The 19,868-nt window shown below is 38.9% G+C and overlaps 1 protein-coding gene across 2 annotated transcripts; it reads right to left on the reverse strand.

The window, feature by feature from the left end:
• Positions 1 to 921: 921 nt before the first annotated feature.
• On the reverse strand, positions 922 to 19,478 carry LOC103514289 (serine/threonine-protein kinase 26). 2 transcript variants are annotated; one of them, XM_008479161.3, is made up of 8 exons: positions 19,095 to 19,478; positions 12,139 to 12,363; positions 6,266 to 6,431; positions 5,614 to 5,771; positions 5,071 to 5,256; positions 4,271 to 4,618; positions 3,537 to 3,881; positions 922 to 3,241 (listed from the first exon to the last, which is right to left on the reverse strand). In XM_008479161.3, the coding sequence occupies exons 1-8, from the start codon at positions 19,251 to 19,253 to the stop codon at positions 3,017 to 3,019; spliced, it is 1,812 nt and encodes a 603-aa protein (XP_008477383.1). In that variant the 5' UTR covers positions 19,254 to 19,478; the 3' UTR covers positions 922 to 3,016. The 2 variants fall into 2 exon arrangements, with proteins under 2 accessions (XP_008477383.1, XP_026683142.1); XM_026827341.1 differs by lacking the exon at positions 19,095 to 19,478 and adding an exon at positions 16,179 to 16,319.
• Between the last annotated feature and the right edge of the window lie 390 nt (positions 19,479 to 19,868).

Genomic DNA, 19,868 nt, shown 5'->3' on the forward strand with positions numbered 1-19,868 from the left:
TAAGTATCATGGACTAAGTCAGAAAAAGGTCTCTCTCACTTTTTTCCATGAACCGTCCTTTCATCATAATAATATGTAATAGGTACTGCCTCATAAGCCATACCAAGTCATAAAGGCTTGAGAGTTTCTCATCATTTTCAGTGACTCATGTTGAACAAAGGAAACGAAAAGAGTTTTTACTACACACATTTTATCTGATTTCAGTCACAGACAGCATCATGTAAACAAGTGTTGAGCAATAAAACTACATGATGAGTTGATGAGTAAAACTATACCTGCTCCCGCCGGGGCGGATTTTATCCTGAACGGGTAATGTTCGTTCTCGGAACGGCTGGCTTTCTCCTATCCTGTCTTCCTTCTCTCTTCGCTTTCGGACTAAAACACCTTAGCAGTTACAGTTCCATCAAACCTCTAATATTCCCGCCCGGGGCGCATTTTATCCTAATGGGATAATGTTCGTTCTCGGAACGGCTGGCTTTCCTCCTATCCTGTCTTCCTTCGATTTTGGGACGATAAGACCCTAGCAGTTACAGTTCCCTCTGTCAAACCTCTTAAAAAAATCTCTTAATAAACAAGTAAAACACTTTTCACTTCAAGGGCAAGAATTCCTTTACATACTTCCTTGTAATAGCCACAGGGTAAAGTGAAGTTAAGAAACGTTGTGTGTAGTAGGTATCTGGGCAATCATGCACCTACTGCTACCTTATCTCAGCCCTACTCAGGCTGGGTGGGTTTAAATTGAGGTGGATAGTCAAATGGAGGGTAAAATACCAAGAAAAACAAGGAGGTCTAGTGGTTGTCAAGCTTCTTAAAGTCAAAGATAAAATTAAGAACAAGGACTACTGTTTCAGACAGTGAAAGTGAGATAGATTTTCATTTTATTATTTCTTTTATGGAATACATATTTTTTACAAGTAATAATGGTAAGAGGAAAAAAAATTAACAAGAAAATAAAATATTAATAAATATATTAGACTCTACAATCAAAAATATGTTTGTACAAAGAAATAGAGCAATAGGTATTCGGTCAAATCTGATTTCAGTTCAAGTACTTTTTTGGAAAAGGAGGAATATTTGGAACGTTAGATATACCTAAGATGTCTTGATAGAGCACTCAAGCTAAGCAATGATGAGCATGGCGATAAGTAAACGAGTGAGCGCGACCAAGCATGTCATGTGTAGCATGCAAGAGTACTCAGCCTTGTGAGTAATTGATAATCAAGTCCTAGAGCTTTCTCCATTTACCCCAAGTTGAAATATCAACTTGTAAAAAAGGAAGAGAAAATCTCTAATGGGTTGCATGTTTTCTTCCCGTAAAATATTGTCAATGCATGAACAGAAAATCAGATATCAAAAACATTGAAAAAATCGCCTACGGATTATACCTAGTCATAGATATTTTGTTTTTGAATTAGATTGTTGAGAAAGCGACCTACTCAATTCAATTTATTTTATCCTTAGCATTTTTTCAAATTTCATACCTTGTTCAAGGTAGTGTACCCCTCATAATTATTTATTAAATCAACAGGTAAATCCAGTATAAATAAGGGAAAACAATCTTTTTGCTACTTTTTTTGGGTACTATTCTTTTCATATAATGCTAATTCCATGTAAGGATCTTAATCGAAATGCATAAATTACATCCTAAATTAACACGTTCCTTTAATAACAGTAATGCATTCATTTCTCTGACCTACTAACATACAAGTAGCTAGTAGCCACTCAATTGCTCTCAGAAAATTGAATACACTCCGCGCTGGTGTACAACCATAGGAAATTGATAATTGAAATTTGAATAAACACATGGATAAGTGTAGGTAAAAATACATTTTAACTTAGAAAAATATACTTAAAAATATTATAACAAGAAGAGTCTATGTACTCATTAAACCAAAGAATATTTCTGCCTTAATGCATTTTTCCCCTTGAAGATTTTTTTTTTTTTTCAGTCCCAATAGGTACACCTATTACACGTAATAGCTTTGGGGGATCTGTCATCTATTCACCTCAGATATATTGTAACCTTTCACCCCCATTGCCCTAGCAAGTGCAAGTAGTTACCTACCCAAGCAACTAGCAAATTACCTGCGATGAACTATTTTAATTATTTCATTCTTTTCACTCGTCCCCCTAAAAAAGAAATTCGCTATCTTATGTATATTAAAAAAAACTTCTAGAGCTTCTGTCCTCACCAGAGCAGGAAGATCACCTTTACATTGTACAATTTGTACACAGTCAGGAGAGTAACAAAACTTATTGCACCATTAATCGGCACATACAAAAGCCTTCCATTCCTCTAAAATTTATACTTTATTGGCACAAAAATTGAGGAAATTGATCTAAAAAAAAATAAATAATAATAATAAATGAAAAAAAATTGTAGGTAAGAATTTCCTACTTGTCAATTTCCTCTTTTATTTGCTACAATCAGTCATCATCAGCCCCCTTCATTGTGCAAAAGGAAACAACTTGGCATATTCATTATTAATGTAAAAAACACCAACCAACCTTTAGCAAATATAAAAATCAAACGTGGCTATTCATAGAAGTCTTATCAACTATGGCATCCTTCACTTTTTTCCATAAAAGCTCGAAAATTCTTCATAAAATCACTTGATCTAATAAGCAACTGATCCTAAAAGTAAACATCTCTCATTTATAAACATTAAATTTATCAATATACACATTAACTTCTTGAAAAACCGGGTTGGGGAAGGCAAGGTTGCTAAACTTGCCTTGTTTTTCAGTTACCACTCCCATTCCAAACTGTAGAAACAATATCCTGTCTCACCTAGTCCGAGCTCATCTCAACCCGGTACATAACCACAACAGCAAGCTCAACAAATGAGCTAATAAGCAACTGATCCTAAAAGTCAACATCTCTTGCATTTGCAAACATTGAATTCATCAATATACAGACTAACTTCTTAAAAACATTCAACAGGGGAGACGAATCGAGGGCCCCAGCACACCACCCTGCTTTAATCCAAAATCCAAACGCACTCTGGGATGGGATCTACCGAATCATTTTGTCCACCACAGAATTGACCCGGGCTTCGGACATGGCTGGCAGTAGCTTGTGCACAACCTCCTTGACGAATTGGCCGGAAATTCCCGGCGCTGACCTTTCGGCCAGGTCGAAGGCGTTCTTCAGTTCTTCAATGGCGTCAGCTTTGTGAGAGGAATCTGCTCCGCTGTTCGAGGTGCGATTATTGGACGTGTAGTGGTGTCTTCGTTGTAACTGTGGGAAGAGATAATTTATCGATTAGAGTGCAGAAAAGAGAGTTAAACCTTGGTATATGCATAAAAATTAGCACCAAATATAAGTACATTTTTTGATTGCATCATAATAACGGACTTGACCAAGACTCTGCATCGGTAGTTTGAATTGAACATAGTTAAAGGTACTTTTTTTACTTTCTATTATTTAAGAATGGGATGCTATAGCATTGCTATACACTGCCAGGGCAAAGCGTGGCATTCCTTCAAGGCAGTATAGAAGAGGTTAAAGGTAATGTTGATAGTCAAGTGTTTACCTCTGATATGAGCGGGTATATGAGGAAGCTGAGACACGGGGATCGGGCTGAGGCTTTCACAGGACTTCCTCTCGTCTGTTGCTTCTTGTCCGGGGATCCTATCTTGTTCTTCTCTCGGTCTGGCGATCCTATCTTGTGCTTTTCCCTGTCGGGGGATTTAAGTTTCTCCCTGTCGGGAGATCCTATTTTCAGTTTCTCCCTCTCGGGGGAGCCGATCTTGTGTTTCTCCCGATCGGGAGAGGTAGGATTGGACTTGTGTTCCCCGGAGTCGGAGCGGGTCATGGAGTTTCTCTTCTCTTGGGCGGAGCTAGGGGGTCCTGGCGCTATGGAGAGGGGACGTGCCGGCTGTAAACACAATGAGGAAATCGAGATAAATTATTGACACCCAAAAATCGATATCGTTTAGTAGGCATTACATTTGGTGGTTGCTAAAAAAAGTGATCTAAGAAATGGATCGACAAAGTCACCTAGATTTGAGGTACAGTCAAATCCTTGGACTATCTACAAGCTGTATGCACTACGTTACAACAATCACAATCTAGCAGGACGCGATTGCCAAAATTGTCACCCATTCTAATACGAACGACGCGTAACATTGATTATTGGGGAACGTGTGAAACCCTCGGACACTCAGATTTGATAGAAAGAACTGAAACAGCGGAGGACTAATCATCCCGAAATCGAAGAGAGGATAGGAGAAAGCCAGGACTTGAGGTCCGTCATGATAAACTTACCGAATGTGATTTCTCACTGGAGCTAATGAACGTGGCGTGATTATTGTTGTTGTTCAAGTTGTTATTGTTGACAATGTTGTCCGCGCCGTTCATTCCTCCACTCTTCTTGTTCGGACTGGATCCATACTCATTGGGCATCTTGCCTTTTACCGTCATAATCCAAGGCTCGTCCAGATCCCCATCGGTTTTGATGGAATCTTCGTTGTCCGAAGTTTCGCTTTCCGTTTCGCTCTCTTCGTTTCGCGAGTTCTTCCACTTCTTGTAGCGGTCGATGAGGTCGATCAGGTAGGCGTTCTTCTTGGCTTTCCGAATGAACGGGAACTTGAGCAGCTCCTTGGCCGTGGGTCTCTGCAAGAACACAGAGGGGAGGATAGAATATAGATAATACCTTTCAATGCTCCTAGCATAGGAGTGGTAAGTCCCTTTACTCTCGCAGTCTAAACAAGGTCTTATACAATCAAAACAAGAACAAAAGTAACTTATAATCTTCACAGTTGTGACTTATACTTATACTCTTCACTCCCTGTGATGAGTATAAGTTACTTGTCTCTTTCTTTTCAAGATACTTAAATCTTCATAAGTCAAGTCGGAATCTATCAGTATCTTATACAGTGTTTAAAAAGTTCCGTAAAGGCTGAGTATCTTTAAAACGGCTCAAGATGAGAAGCTGAAATTTGGGGCGGTGTTTTATCTTTTGAAGTCCCATTTTCGAAATAGTCGCCAAAGGTCGGGTGGAACCAGAATAAAACCTTTGGTACTTCTTTTAACTTGATCGGACAACCAGGGCAGTTTCTACTTACATTCTCTGGGTCTTTATTGAGACAGGCCTCGACAAACTCCTTGAACTGTTTGGTATAGTTGCCAGTCAGCTGAGGAGGATTGTTCTTGGGGATGAGGAAGAGGACGCGCATCGGATGTAGTTCGGAATTAGGAGGTTCTCCCTTGGCTAATTCTATTGCAGTGATTCCTAGTGACCAAATATCCGCCTGAGGAAATAGAGAAGGGATACAGTTAACCTCAAGAAGATGTGATTGCATTATAGCGGCTTTAGCTTTCGCCAAATGATGATGACAGACAGAGTAAAGAGAAAAGGCGGCTTTTTGTATCAGTCATACACCGCCACCGCACCGGTCTGATGGTCTTTAGCCATATTTAATAGGCTCGTCCTGAACTGCAGTCAACCTTCGTGAGGCCTTGTGATTGTTCTTTAAAATCAGAGAGAACCCTTTGACGAACTGCCAGTCTTTTTTTTTTACTTTTTAGTCCATATTGCTTAACGTAATTGGTGAATTGGAATGTCTAAGTGACAATTTTAGAATTAATTGTGTGGCTTGGACACTTACCTTGGAATCATAGGCGGACTGTTTGATGACTTCGGGCGCCATCCAGAAGGGTGTGCCGACAAATGTGTTCCTCTTGCTAGTCGTGTTGGTGAGTGTGCCAGCGACACCAAAGTCCGCCAGCTTCACGTCCCCCATTTCACTAAGTAACACATTGGCCGCTGAAAACAAGGAAACCATCATCGTAAGATTCGAACAGCACTGACTCGCGACTATCCGAAATAGATCTGTCAGACGTCGGAAAGTGCGTGGCGGAAAAATCTTTCCGACTGTCTAAGGCCAACCACTCACTATCAGGCAGACCTGACGGGTACACCTGATCAGGTCCGGCGGTCAGGTCTACCTGATACCTGATGAGCTCACACATAATCAGGTATACCTGACAGTCGGACCTGATCAGGTGTACTTCTCAGGTCTAACGGTCTGAGCGTGAGTGGTCCGCATAAGATTTCATACTTTCTTGGAATATGACACAGAAAAAATATAGACTATAAAAGTCCAAGATAGTCAACTATATTACGAGTACGTCCATATTCATTCTTTTATTATACATAGAAGCTTGTACCTAGTCCTGCCTTTCGTAGAAGCCTAACCCATCCTTAGGGCTGTTTGCCCCTACACCTAAGCCTCGGAGTGGGCTTTTTGTGTGCCGTACCTTTAATATCCCTATGTAGCTTTCGCTCGCTATGCAGATAGTCGAGTCCCTTGAGCACTTCCCGTAGAATAACGGCAATATGCATCTCCTCAAAGTTGCCTGCCTTCATCAGATCCAAGGCGGACCCTCCGCCCAGGTACTCCATGATGATCCATAGCTTGGTGCCCTGCAAAATTAAAGAAGAAAGAGATGGTAGTTATACTTATAGGAAAATGAGAAAATAAGTACAATAAAGTTATATTGGTTGGAGACACCAAGAAGATAAAATTAATTTATTTTTATTAGTTGGAGCACCATAATTGGGAAAGAGAATAATTATGTTGCGTTAATTTTTATTGAAACCTAAAACAAGACGAAGTGTAGAGGCCTAGAGGCTGAAACGAGATTTTGGCCGTTATCTCCTTAAAATTAAATTTAGATTAACAGATGACCTAGATCTAATAATAATAAAAAAGCTAACCTCTGGAGGACACGGATATTATATTCGGTCTGCATTCTGAATTAGCATAAATAAATTGGCATTAATAATATAATCTTTTTTTGTTGATTTGGTTTATTGAACCAAATTTCACTCTGAATTTGAGGAAATGTAATTTCGTGAGTGCACTCAAACTAATCAGAGTTTATCAGAGCTATGGATTGATGAATTAGTATGCTTAACCAAGTTGACTCTTCAGTACCATTTGACAGAAGACAGCATAGATGTGAGTCCTCACATTTAAACACCCACTCTGAGTAGGATCAGGAAAAGCCAGCAGATGATAATTGCCCAGATCGTCACCCATTCGGATACCATCCACGCACAACGATACTTAACTTTAGTGATAATAATAATAATAAGTAATAGTGCTTATTTATATTGCTCGCATAGGACTAAAAAGTCCCTTTCCTCCAGCAGTAGGCTCCTACTATTATTGGGGTGAAATTCTCAAATTATAATGAGGATAATATTCCATACCTCGGCTGGGATAGGGGAATAATTCCCCCTATGTGAGAATAATTCCCCCATGAATAATACGATTTCTTGATTAGAATGAAGAGGATGGTAGCGATAATGATGTTTAGTTTACGGCCATCTTTGGATTTACCTAATTACTCGTTATTAATTAGTTCCATGTCATGTAGAATCAGATTACGATGACGTAAAAGCGCCAGACTAATACAAGTAGAGTCTGAATGTCTATACCACACCTAAGTACCACCTTATATCACTTGTGGCCAAGACCACAATGTGAGTTTAAACTTAGTTTAACTCTTGGAATAACCAAATCTGATTGGCAAAAACGTTTGAAATCGACAAATCAGATTGTTTAATCCAAGAGTTAAACTAGCCAGCCTAGGTAACTTGGTTGGTAGCGCGTCTGCCTTGTACGTAATCCGCGAGATCGATTTCCACCCGGGGTGGATTTTATCCTGAACGGATAAGGTTCGTTCTCGGAACGGCTGGCTTTCTCCTATCCTGTTTTCCTTCTCTCTTCGAGTTCGGGATGATAAGACCTTAGCAGTTATAGCTCCCTCTAAAGTACTGTAAACTAATTTTAAGCTCTTACGTTTGATTATGATCCTGCTCATTAAGAGCGACCAATCTAATTAAAGCTACTTGAAAGTGAGCAAGGACTCTCTTGCCAAACAGGGATTAAATCCTATCACAGCAGGGAAAATAAAGTATATTCTATAAACTGGTAATAATGAAAACCATCCCTCCCCCTTGACGTTCACGGAACCACAAAGCTTCGCCTGATCGGGACAGATTACTTTTGTGACGTTTATGCCATATAGCAACTCGAATATCCGGAAATAATAACATAAATGGTGTTTATTACCAAATACAGGGTGATGTATGAGGATAAAGAGTAAGTTGTCAATCAGTCAATCCCTAAACATCATAAAGGGGCCGCTAGAGGCGCGACTAGCACAACTGAACTCATTACATTCGAAAATTCCCTTTTGTGTGTTTAAGTAACATTTTTATACATATTTCATCCGAAAATCTTTGATTAGCCAAATTTGAAACTGTTGTTTGGAATGGAACAAATAGACGATTAAACGAAATTAAAGTGGTTGCGTGGAAGAGCTCCTTCTGGAGAACCCTACTAAAAAGAACACACACATGCGTGGGTACCCCCTGTATATGACAAGACAAGTATTGTTTACTGTGATGTACGATGTAAGGTGTCATAAATCAAACTACCCTTCCGTTCTTGCTGATACTGTATATCAGTATTGTCAATGATATTAAGCTCCGATATATGACTACAATATGATGCAATGCATGGAAGAAACGTTCAGAACAATACAGACGTAATTGGACCGGATTTAGATGACTGTAATTAAATTTAGGTGTATGGGAAAATTTTAGATGGTAGGTGTGTGCCAGAAAACTTGCTTGTTTTATATGTATACGAGTATTTGAAGAGCGTGCTTTGGAATTACATGAATGGTGATCCTATGGAGAGAGCTAGCGGCGATGGCAACAACACGTTGATTACACCAGATCCCAATAGATCACTTAAGTGAAGCAACAGTGCGCGGGGTTGGTATCCGGATGAGTAACAATCGGATAAATAACACACTGTTGGCTTTTCCCGACCTCACTCAGGGCGAGGTTAATGTGAGGAGTCGGGCAGCTTGTCACCGAATAAAAAGCCAGACCTCTGTCACTAAAAACCTTAGCAGTTACACAGTGACCCCTATCAAAGTAATTGAGAATTTGGTAAACACTAAACCTCTCTCAAAAGCTTCAAACTAAATGAGATGTCAAATAATTACAACAAAAAAAAAGTCCAAGATTGGTCAGCACTCAAAGAATGCAAAATAATGATTATAATAAAAAATCAGCGAGTGATTCGAATTAGAGATTTCAGATAAACACTTAATTGGACTGACTGACCACAGACTACCTACTCCTCTTGATAACGAAACCAGTTCTGATAACAGCAAACCACTTACCACTGTTCGAACCAAGTCTATATTACCATTCAAATTAAAACTTTTTACTTTTTTTCCTAATTATTATCTACTATATGTACTACCATATATTACCAGTAAAATTATAACTTGTTTTTTTTTTTTTTTCTCCTTCTATTATGATTATGAATCATTGAATTACACAGCTATGCCTACGTTCCTACGTATGTATGTACATAATTGTGCATCATTACTTATTTACAACATTTTTTTTTTCCTCCAAAAGCTAACTAAGGTCAATATAAGTAAAGCTATTAAGCTAGTTTGTGGTTTTATTGAGATTTCTACTAGCAGTCCATCAGATTCCAGACCAGACAAGATTTCATCTTGTTTAAAAAGAGTGAACTAACCAATCAAACATATCAGACCTTGTTTAGACTGCGTTGTGAAAACGGACTTTTCAGTCTTAGGCCAGCCACTCAAAATCAGGTAGACCTGACAAGCGGACCTGATCATGTGTACTTGTCAGGTCTACCTGATAGTGAGTGGCTGGCAGTGTAAACAAGGTGTAGTAAGGAAGGTAGGAATTTTTATTTGTGTTAAGCATAAATGCTTGTCACAAATGTCGTTCCATGCTTAATGCACTACGCTAAATTTTTTGACTTGACTTGGACTCGAACCACCAACCTTCAGATCCGAAGTCCACCACGCTAACCACTGCACCACTGAGGTTGGTAACAAGGTGTATAGTATATTCTATTCTTTCTAAATCATTCTTTCTGTTCTATTCTATTCTATTATTCTTTACTCCATTCTATTCTAGTTCGCAGACCTCTGACGTCGAACGGAATCCAAGCAAGTGCAACTTCAAGTAAGAAACTGGAGAGGAGGGAGAAGAGGAGCTATCTCGCTTGAAACATAGAAAGCGAGGAAAAATGAAGCAAGGAAGTATTGAAAATCAGAGGCGTGCCATGAGATTTTTCAATAGGGGAGGTTATAAACTCATACACAGTATGCCGATCTGCTGGTGGTCTTAGAATCCAGGTTGAATGATGACTTACTATTTGGAGATGAGGGGTCACCTCACGGTAAGTTAGGATGTTATAGAAGGGACAAATAGATGAAGCAAGGTCACGTGACCGACCAAGGATACTGTGGATGGATAACATCAAGGAATGGCTGAGCAACACATCACTTCACACTTTAAACCAATTATTACACTTTATTTCTCCTTTTCTTTCTCTTGTTCTCTTCTTTTAGTTTTAGTATTAAATATATTTTTTTTTCTTTTTTGTTCAAGTTAAGCAAGGGTCTTTTTATAAACTTTTAATTCAAATTTAAAAATTACTATACCAAATTCATAAGACCTTGTAGGTATAGACTGCGGGAGAAAAGGGACTTTTCAGTCTCATTCTGGCAGTATAAGCAGGGTATATTCTATTCTACTTCCCATTTAGGTGCTGGGTCAACACAAGAACATCAGAAAGTAACGCGTTAAATTATTTGCAATCGAAAAACGAGAACAAATTTTTGTTGATGGTGGGCAACGAACGATTTCAGTCTCATTCTGGCAGTATAAGCAGGGTATATTCTATTCTATCTGGCCACAGAGACCTCTTCAAAACGAGAGTGTCAACATCAATCTGGCAACCATCGACTACGATGGCGCCACAATGAATGAATGGTAAGTTAGACCCTGTTCCCACTTGTCGTGAGTTTCATCCGATTTTCTACCCGAATGTCCTGCAATTTAACTGAGAGTGTTTCCACTACACACGACACGATTTTTTTTTTCGAACGACCAGTGGGAACGGGCTCTAAGGGCCCACGACCAGATTTTTTTTTTCGAACGGCCCGAGCGAGAGGGGGATAAGGGGGGGGGGGGGTGAGAAAAAAAATCGTAGAAAGGAAAGGAGGCTTCCCTATCCCTAGCTTCCATGCCAGAGACACCACTGTTGGAAAATAATTACAGGAGAGACAGGTATTATGAGTAATTAGGTAATAGAACGAGGAGGAGGGGGAGGGACACATTATGTGAAGTAATTAAGGTAAGAAAATAAGAGAAGGGAGCGAGAATAACGTCAGCACTCGATGTTACTGGATTAGTATTTATTTTTAGGTCGTCTACAATTCATCACACGAGACAAGAATTGGCATTGTTACCTACTGACAGAATGGCATTATGTCATATTTTTTCAAATGGATGGGTGGGTAGGTATGTAAGGAAGTATGAGTATTTATAAAGATTCGATTTTCGGCCGGGGCGGATTTCATCCTGAACGGATAATATTCGTTCTCCGAACGGCTAGCTTTTGCCTATCCTGTCTTCCTTGTCTTCCATTTTGGGACGAAAAGACCTTGGGAGTTACAGTTCCCTCTACCAAACATCTTTTTTTATGTTTATATTTTCTTAATTAGCCATCACCATTCGGCTAGAGGTAAAGCCGCTACAACAACAACTCTCCACGTGAACTAGGCTGGCTAGATTGAGTTTTTTTTTTTTTTTTTTTTTTTTTTTTTTTTTTTTTTATATTCTGTATAATGGTAAATTTAAAAGTTGATCCTAATAACTATCAGTATAAACACAGCTTTACAGGATTTAAAAAATACTTGGGTTTAAGTATAAAGAGCTACCCTTACATAAAGATAAGACAAACATGATATAAATATAATAGTAAGCCAGAACCACAATATTTATGTTAAAACAGCCCAGAACTTTTTTTTTTTTTTTTAAGAGTTTGACAGAGGGAACTGTAAACGCTATGGTCTTATCGTCCCGAAATCGGAGAGAGAAGGAAGACAGGATAGGAGAAAGCCAGCCGTTCCGAGAACGAACATTATCCCATCAGGATAAAATCCGCCCCGGGCGGGAATCGAACCCGCGGCCTAGCGCTTACAACGCAGACGCACTACCAACTAAGCTAACTAGGCTGGCTAGATTGAGTTTATTAGCGGAAAAAACTTACTTTGAGGTATGAGCCGAAATATTTGGTAACGTAAGGACTATCACATTGGGACAGGACCATGATCTCCTGCTGAATATCTTCGATTTCATCCTCGGCCTCTTCTAGGTCGATGATCTTGATGGCCACCACTTGCTGGGTACGATTGTCGATGCCTTTGAACACTTCGCCGAATGAGCCCTTGCCTATCCGCTCCTGTTTGGTGAAGATGAGCTCCGGATCGACTTTCTGAAAAGTGGAACGACGATACAAAATTAGGACAGGTTATAAAAATGGAACACTGACCTTTTTTAGACTGTCAGCTTAGAACACATTGTTCCATTATAAATAGAGGGGAGTATATAAGTTAACTTGATTATTATTTTAAAAAGCATCATCTTCTGAAACACCATTAATAAATCAGGGAATTCCTGCACCATCTTCAAAATATGTTTAAACTCCTTGTCTTCAGTCATTTGATCCTGTTTGTCTTGCTGAGATATCACTGAAAAGACCCTTAAATTCCTAGATAATGCTGCAATGAATGCAAAGAAGATGCACATATAAGGTAACACCGAGCTTCATCAGCTTCATCTCAGTGAAAATAAAATTCCTTCCCTAAGGATCTTCCTATCCAGTTTGATGGAAAATTCTTGTTTAATTTTATGCCTAAGCTCCATTGAACACCAAAAGAATCGTTTATAGAATAATTGGCTAGGATTGATCCTCGCTCAAGCGATTAGGTGTAATGAAAGGTACCCACTATCGCATTTTCCAATATTGCATTACAAACACATATTCACATAGTAAGTTGTGATTATGAATTTATGACATTATATGACACAATAAATTTGTTGTTTTATGTCCCCTCTAGACGTTCTCTTCAATGGAGGAACATAAATTCTATGAATTCTTTGTCGATGTATTTCTCATAAATACGTTTAAAAAAATCTACATCACACGTTGCATAATGTGCAAAGTAAACATTTGCAATAGTGAACGTCATACTAGAAGTGTATGACAAGGGCTCTATTATATTACGCTAGTAACATTGGAGGAACACCAGTTGTGTCCGAGAACCGAAAACCATCCGGTTTGCGTAATAAAAGTCATCCGCAATAATCGGATTACGCTAGTAACATTGGAGGAACACCAGTTGTGTCCGAGAACCGAAAACCATCCGGTTTGCGTAATAAAAGTCATCCGCAATAATCCCCTAAATAAAAAGTTGGTCATATGATCATTTAAGTTCTTTCCACATAAAGCTCAAAAAGATCATTTATGAATGTTTTTTTGCAGGCTACCTGTTTAGACTGCAAGATTAAAGTGTCATCTCAGTTCTATTCTTCTTCTTTGAGTCTATATCCGTTCCGAATGTTGGCGATCATCATGGCTATTCTTATCTTATTGGTGGCAATCAGAAAAAGTTCTGCAGATGGTTTGAAGCAACATTTTATTCTATTATCATTCGGGACGCAAGACGCAACTCGGAGATCCCTAACAACATCATAACCCGAGTGCAATGGTTATGTAAACTTGTCAAGTGAGAAATCAACAAAACTGGTCACCACTCAATGTCACTATGAGCATGGAGAGCAGAGAGGAAGACCAATGGAAAGACATAGTAATAGTCAAAATGGAAATGTAATACAGAGTACAATGTGGCTTGCAACAGGCATGGGCTCAGGCAAAAAATAGTCTGTTTTTCTGTTGTTTTGATGATTTGAAAATGCCGAAAATTATGAAAATCTGTTTTGTGTCAATATAGGCCGGGCGGTGTGCGGCACTTCGAACTCTTGACGTCCGCGCGCCTCCCGGCACGCTTGATTAACAGGGGAAAAGATTAGCAACATTCAAGGGAGTTTGTACTTTCCGTATAAATGCCTCATGGCCGGCCTGTGGCCTGGTAAGCTTGGAAGGTGACGCTCCTGCCTTGTAAGCGCTAGGGGGTGAGTTCGATAAATACCAGGGCGAACATTATACCAAACAGATAAGGTTCGTTATCAACCCTCTCTAAAAGAATAAAATCTATGAACTAATTGAGCCATTAATCTATAGCTTGACCAGCCCTGTTTTTCGTCACAACTATCGCCCCCCCACGAAGGGAGCTTTCCCCCCTTTTTTTTCTTTTTGTGATTTTTTTTTTTTTTTTTTTTTTTTTTTTTTTTTTTTTTTTTTTTTTTGCCAATTCAGAGTCCAAGCTTAGCTCAGAACCAGCGTGGGGTACACAGGCGTGGGCCGAGCACCGAGCAGTACACAGTATCATTCACCAGAAATATCATTGTAGAAATCTCCATGATAACACCCAAGTTGGGATCAGAGCTGTTATGGCGTTTTCTCATAATACATGAAAACAAAGTGGCAACAATAACGTCACGTCAGGGACGTCTGGTTTGTGAGAAAAGAAAGCCAGCGGATGAGATAGCACGTTCAATGCACCAGTTTCCAATAGATCACCGAAGTTAAGTAACGTTTCGCGTGGTACCTGGATGGGTGACCATCCGGGCAATCGCGTGATGCTGGCTTTTCGGCCCTACTAAGGCTGAGTAAGTTTAATGTGAGTAGGCTGGTAGCTTGTCGTCAAGTGATGGGTTAAACCCTCATCACTACAGACATTACCAGCTGTACAATGGTGTTAAAGCGCCTAATGAAAAAAAAAAAAAAAAAAAGATGATGATGATAATGATATTTATTAAATAAAATACAGATAGAAACTCGAAAGGAAAAATATTAGAAGTGTGCACTGGTGCACACATGAGACTTTTCGCATCATCATTATCAATTCAGCTATTCAGCGCCCAAAGCATCCAAGGCAGTGGAAAAATGACTTTACCATCAACCTTGCCCATGGTATCTTACTATCTTGCAAACATGATGCCTATTAATAGATTCTGATAAAACCAATAAATTTGCTAATCTCAGTACAGTGTGACTAAAAAGTCCATCTAGTTTTCCAAGTGGTGATTTTCAACGGAAGGAAGAGACCTTTGTATAGTTGCATTACAGGGTGTTTAACATGTCATTAATAGATTCGGATCGACTGAAAAACCAATAAAATGTGCTATTTCAGTACACTGTGACCAAAAAGTCCATACCACTATGAGCGTAAAAAAGTCCATACTTTTCCACGTTGTGAAGAGACTCTTGTTTACAGGGTGATTCATATGTTGTTTATCTATTGAATGAACGAAGTGAGTTGTAAGTTTTAATTTACTGGATTTATTTTCCTTTTAGTTTGTTCACCTCTCATAAAGCCAGCCACTTACTGTAAGGGTAGACCCTGACAGGTTACGCCTTAAACAGGTCCGCATGTCAAGTATACCCTGATAGTGTGGTGTGCTCATCAGGTATCAGGCGTACCTGTTAGGTCTACCTGATAGTGAATGGCCGGCCCAAGTCTGTTTATTTCGCTTATAACTATCGTCCTTTGGGAGGCCGGTAAAGGCCTTATTTCCAAGTTCTCTCTTACAGTTCATTAAAACCACCAGTATATTGAACCTAACTAGTCACTTGGGCCATAGTGTGCAATGAATATTTGGTAGAGCGAGTCACACAGTCCTGTATTTAGCTCCCCAATATCTTTACTGATAAGGGGACAATGCCAATGACGACACGGGTGTATGTACTATTATTCCTGGTGATAAGAACCAGGTGTGTTCCCTAGTCCCGATACAGATTAAATGAAAACATTAACTGTAAATCCTCTGATGAGAACCGGCCTAATTAACTAAGTGTTATAACTTATAACCCAACGTAGGTAGATTCGTACAAGCTTAATCCAACTTTTAGGGCTGCTTGCCCCTACACCTAAGCCTCAGAGTGGGGCTTTTGTGTACATAGTCATGTCAGCCAGCGTATGTACTCCCAATTCAAACTTTTACAGACCTGTCCAAAGCACTATAATACAAAGTACCTATATTTGATCGATGTACGATACTCTACTTATTGTATTAAGGAATTAAGGTGTCAAAAAAAAAAGACCAAAAAAAAAAAACAACCTAAAAAAAAAAAAAAAAAAAAAAAAAAAAAAAAAAAACATAAAGCTTGATATTTGAGATACTTACAAAATATCGGACATTTCGGTGCGGCTTTTTCATGACCGTTTGAGTTTGAACCAGATTCGAAAACCCCTGACACCCAGGGTATTCATATCGACTCAGGATATTTGGTTTAACCGTTTCTACAGGCATATGTTAACTTATTAAATATTTATCTGCTTTATCAATTCCTTGAAGTTTTATATTTATACTTAGTTAATATTTAAAATCAATTTTTGTATATCGGAAAACACCATGGATTTGTAATCACTTTTCAGTTTTTGGTTTTTGACGAACACATACCTAGTGTGTCATGTATAGCTTAGAACACCACGGATAAATGCATGGATTTGTAATCACTTTTCAGTTTTTGGTTTTTGACGAACACATACCTAGTGTGTCATGTATAGCTTAGAACACCACGGATAAATTAAAAGACTAATTCATTTACTAATTGGATTTACGAGTATTAGGTACTAATCGTATGAGGCATTAGAACGATTATGGTTATGGAATTATGGCTAACTTCATACCTAACAATCCTCTTAGCTTAAAATGATATCGTCTCAGTTAGGTAGATATTCAATACTACTCGAATGAGAATAGTCTATTAAATCAGCCTATGATCTCATGTTAGCTTTGAGAATGCTTGGAGACTGTTCGGGCCTAGTTTCGAAGTATACTCAAAGGTGTTTGTAACATATGAGATAGTAGACCCACACAAGACATAAACGACACTAAAATAAGAAGAAAATAGGTCTTCACTTGACTAAATGAACACTTTTATTGAAAAGAGTCCGTCACAAACCAATGCCAATTTCCATTAAATCAACTCGTCATTATCATCTTCAAGATCCTCATATTCCGCTGATTTGGCTTTCACATCACTTCTAACTTCATGTTGGTCAGTGCTGACTGGAGTGACCAGGCCTGCTTGTAGTAATTGAATCATGAACGCGTTAGCCTCCTCCAATGGAAGCTTCAGTAATTCCTTCTCCAATAAGTGCATGTCCTCACCCATTGCACACTTCTTCAAGGGAGAAGGTAGATTCTCGTAAACCTCGACCGGATCTAGTATGGAAGTGGTCACGTCACCGAACGGTAAAGAAAACACGGAAGAATCACCCGAAGCATCTGCTTCAGTTTTGGAAGAATCATCCGAAGAAGCATCACCTTTGAATTTTAATACTTCGCTGACAAGTTGATCCAAAAAACTCTTTTGCAGCCGAAGTCTGAACGCCGTAAGTTCCTTCTGGAAGACGTCCTCAAGCTCTGATTTCCGCAGGGAAGCAAAGAATGGCCCAATGCAAAAGTGCGGTTTTTTGGCGACCCGCTCTGACAGGTCCAACAGATAGATGGCATACAGGCATTGTCTGGTGGCTGAATGAAACATAGCGGGATAGTTTGTGAACTGGTACACTCGTGTACACCACTGGACAAGGATGTCAACAGTTGATCTTTGGAGAAACCGAGGATTCTTGTGAAGGAAATTCTCCGATGATTCCTCGTCATTGAGTAGAAGCAGGTAATCCCTTATCTTGCTACTTGGTATGGAGCGCCCCTCCTTTTCAATCAGTTCCTTCTGTCTGATCTGCGCCACACACTCGGACATTAGTTTATCGTCTATACCCATTTTCCACTCGTTTTAAATTGATTTTCTTCTTCGAGAACAATTTAATTACCAAGAAGGACTCAACAATGAGAATATCAATATTGAAAACTCGGAAGTACCCCTCTAAACTTAGCAACTAAACTGGTTACCGCACTGGCTGAATATTTTTGGTACCAGATAATAATTAGGCTGAAATATTCCAACTATGCTGCTATCACAAACAGAGTGTACATTGATCACATTTGTGCTGATGTGCATATGCAAAGATTCAAGAAATGTGAGATAAGATATTAATATGACGGAAAAAGAAGCAGGTGAGAAGTAAGGCGTTATTTGGATAAAATATTTGACGAAGACCATACTACAAATCTCAACAACACAAATCTCAATGTACATATGTGGTCAAAATCATTGTATTCTGAATTCTCTAACCCGATCAGTGAAATTCCATGAAGCATGTAGGAATTTTATCCATGCTAATGCTAATGAGCTTAAAATCTTACTGAACTAAATAGCAGAGGTAGGAAATTAGGAATGTTCAAGATACCAAGTTACGATCTTCTACTTGACAATGTCAACTATTTTAATTCCGGAACGGACACAAAAGAGTTTCGAGATTTATCTACAGGATTACAGGTATGTAAGAGTATTTAATGGTATTAGGAGTATTTAGTGAAGTTACGCTGATGAAGTCACCAATTAATTACTTGAGAAATTAAATAAACCAAAAAACACGACAGTACGAAACGGTTTCGCTGCATTCTGTGATAGAAAAACTAGCCACGGGCTTTGAGCTAGAACTGGTTGTCAGGTCTGACAAAACTCAAACTGGTAGTTGTGTCTCTTCTTTACTGAGACCCAACACTCGTGGGTCCCTTTCTCTGAATTAATTAATGTTTCCAATCACGTTTGCTGAAACGGAACTCGAGAAATGATCAGAGACAAGAAGGGAAAATATTGAAATAGCAACGACCTACGATCAGTTACGTGCAGATAAGCATGGATCTTGATGAAATGTTCTCTGTGGGGAATGGAAATGACAGAATCCGGTACTCTGCAGAGAGGTCTTGGGGTGCTAACAGAAATTCCCACAGTATTCTAGAACTAGAGTTACAGACAGCTACCACAAGGATTTACAAGATTTAAAGGTGTTGGACAAATATGAGGAATTGGTCAACATTTCAAGAGAGTCAACATTGCAGGCCTTACCGAAAATGCTAAGAACTACTGTAATAACAGTATTAATAAGTTATGTTGAGGGACACATATTACGTACATCTAAATATTGAATTAAATATCAACTACTTATGGGGCTTAATCCAATTTCTTACCAAAGAGTTTCGTCTGCTGGCCGTAGTAGAACCGCATTGGTTTGAAATGCTGGAACCAGAGTTGGAGAACTTCAAGAACTGGGTCGGATTCAGCGTAAGGAAATCGCATTTCCTCGACACTGCGAAACATTTGGTTGTTAGGTTGACCACCATTTTCATGAATGATGAATTTTCTGGTCGCCAAGACGAGAGCAGTCAGGTGTGGGACAATCAGGACATTAAAAGCGGACAAATTTATTGTTCGTATTTCTTTCACATCCGATCACTTAATTTGTTAATTTTGTTATGTGTATTGACATTTGCAGTTGACATGGTTTATGTAACTTGGTCTGTTACGTATAAACTTCGGTCGTTCTGTGTTAAATTAGTTTCTACTTTGAAGGAGATGGTTATTTTTTGCCTATGTTATTTTATTAGTTATGTATCTGAAAGGCCACGGGCAGGAACAGAATCGCGACCTAGCGCTTACAAGGCAAACGCGCTTCACTGAACTAACTAGGCTGGCTGTGAAGGTTTTTAGAAATGCCTAGATCCCAGATAGGTACCTACCAATCATGTGCGATGTTGCTAGTAACTCATTCAGACATAAAATATCAATCCGGAGATAAAATATTTGCAATTTAATTTCCATTCTTGCTCTTTAAAATTAATAGATACTCTTGTTTTATTTTAGTATTTAGACGTTTAGTATCTATTCCTGCTGCTCCAATAAATATAATATGAAGACCGATCATCAATAATGTGCTAAGTGCCAAAAAGTTCAAACTGAGATAA

This window comes from Diaphorina citri, unplaced genomic scaffold (genome assembly GCF_000475195.1).
Source record: "Diaphorina citri unplaced genomic scaffold, Diaci psyllid genome assembly version 1.1 scaffold43, whole genome shotgun sequence".
Classification (NCBI taxonomy): domain Eukaryota; kingdom Metazoa; phylum Arthropoda; class Insecta; order Hemiptera; family Psyllidae; genus Diaphorina; species Diaphorina citri.

What these genes read in the sequence shown, in the direction of transcription:
- LOC103514289 (XM_008479161.3), bottom strand. Translation starts at nt 19,253, where the DNA reads ATGAAAATGGTGGTCAACCTAACAACCAAATGTTTCGCAGTGTCGAGG. An exon ending in CCAGCAGACGAAACTCTTTG is followed by an intron (nt 12,364 to 19,094) that starts GTAAGAAATTGG and finishes TCCACTTTTCAG; the next exon opens with AAAGTCGATCCGGAGCTCAT. An exon ending in CCAGTGAGAAATCACATTCG is followed by an intron (nt 3,882 to 4,270) that starts GTAAGTTTATCA and finishes TTGTGTTTACAG; the next exon opens with CCGGCACGTCCCCTCTCCAT.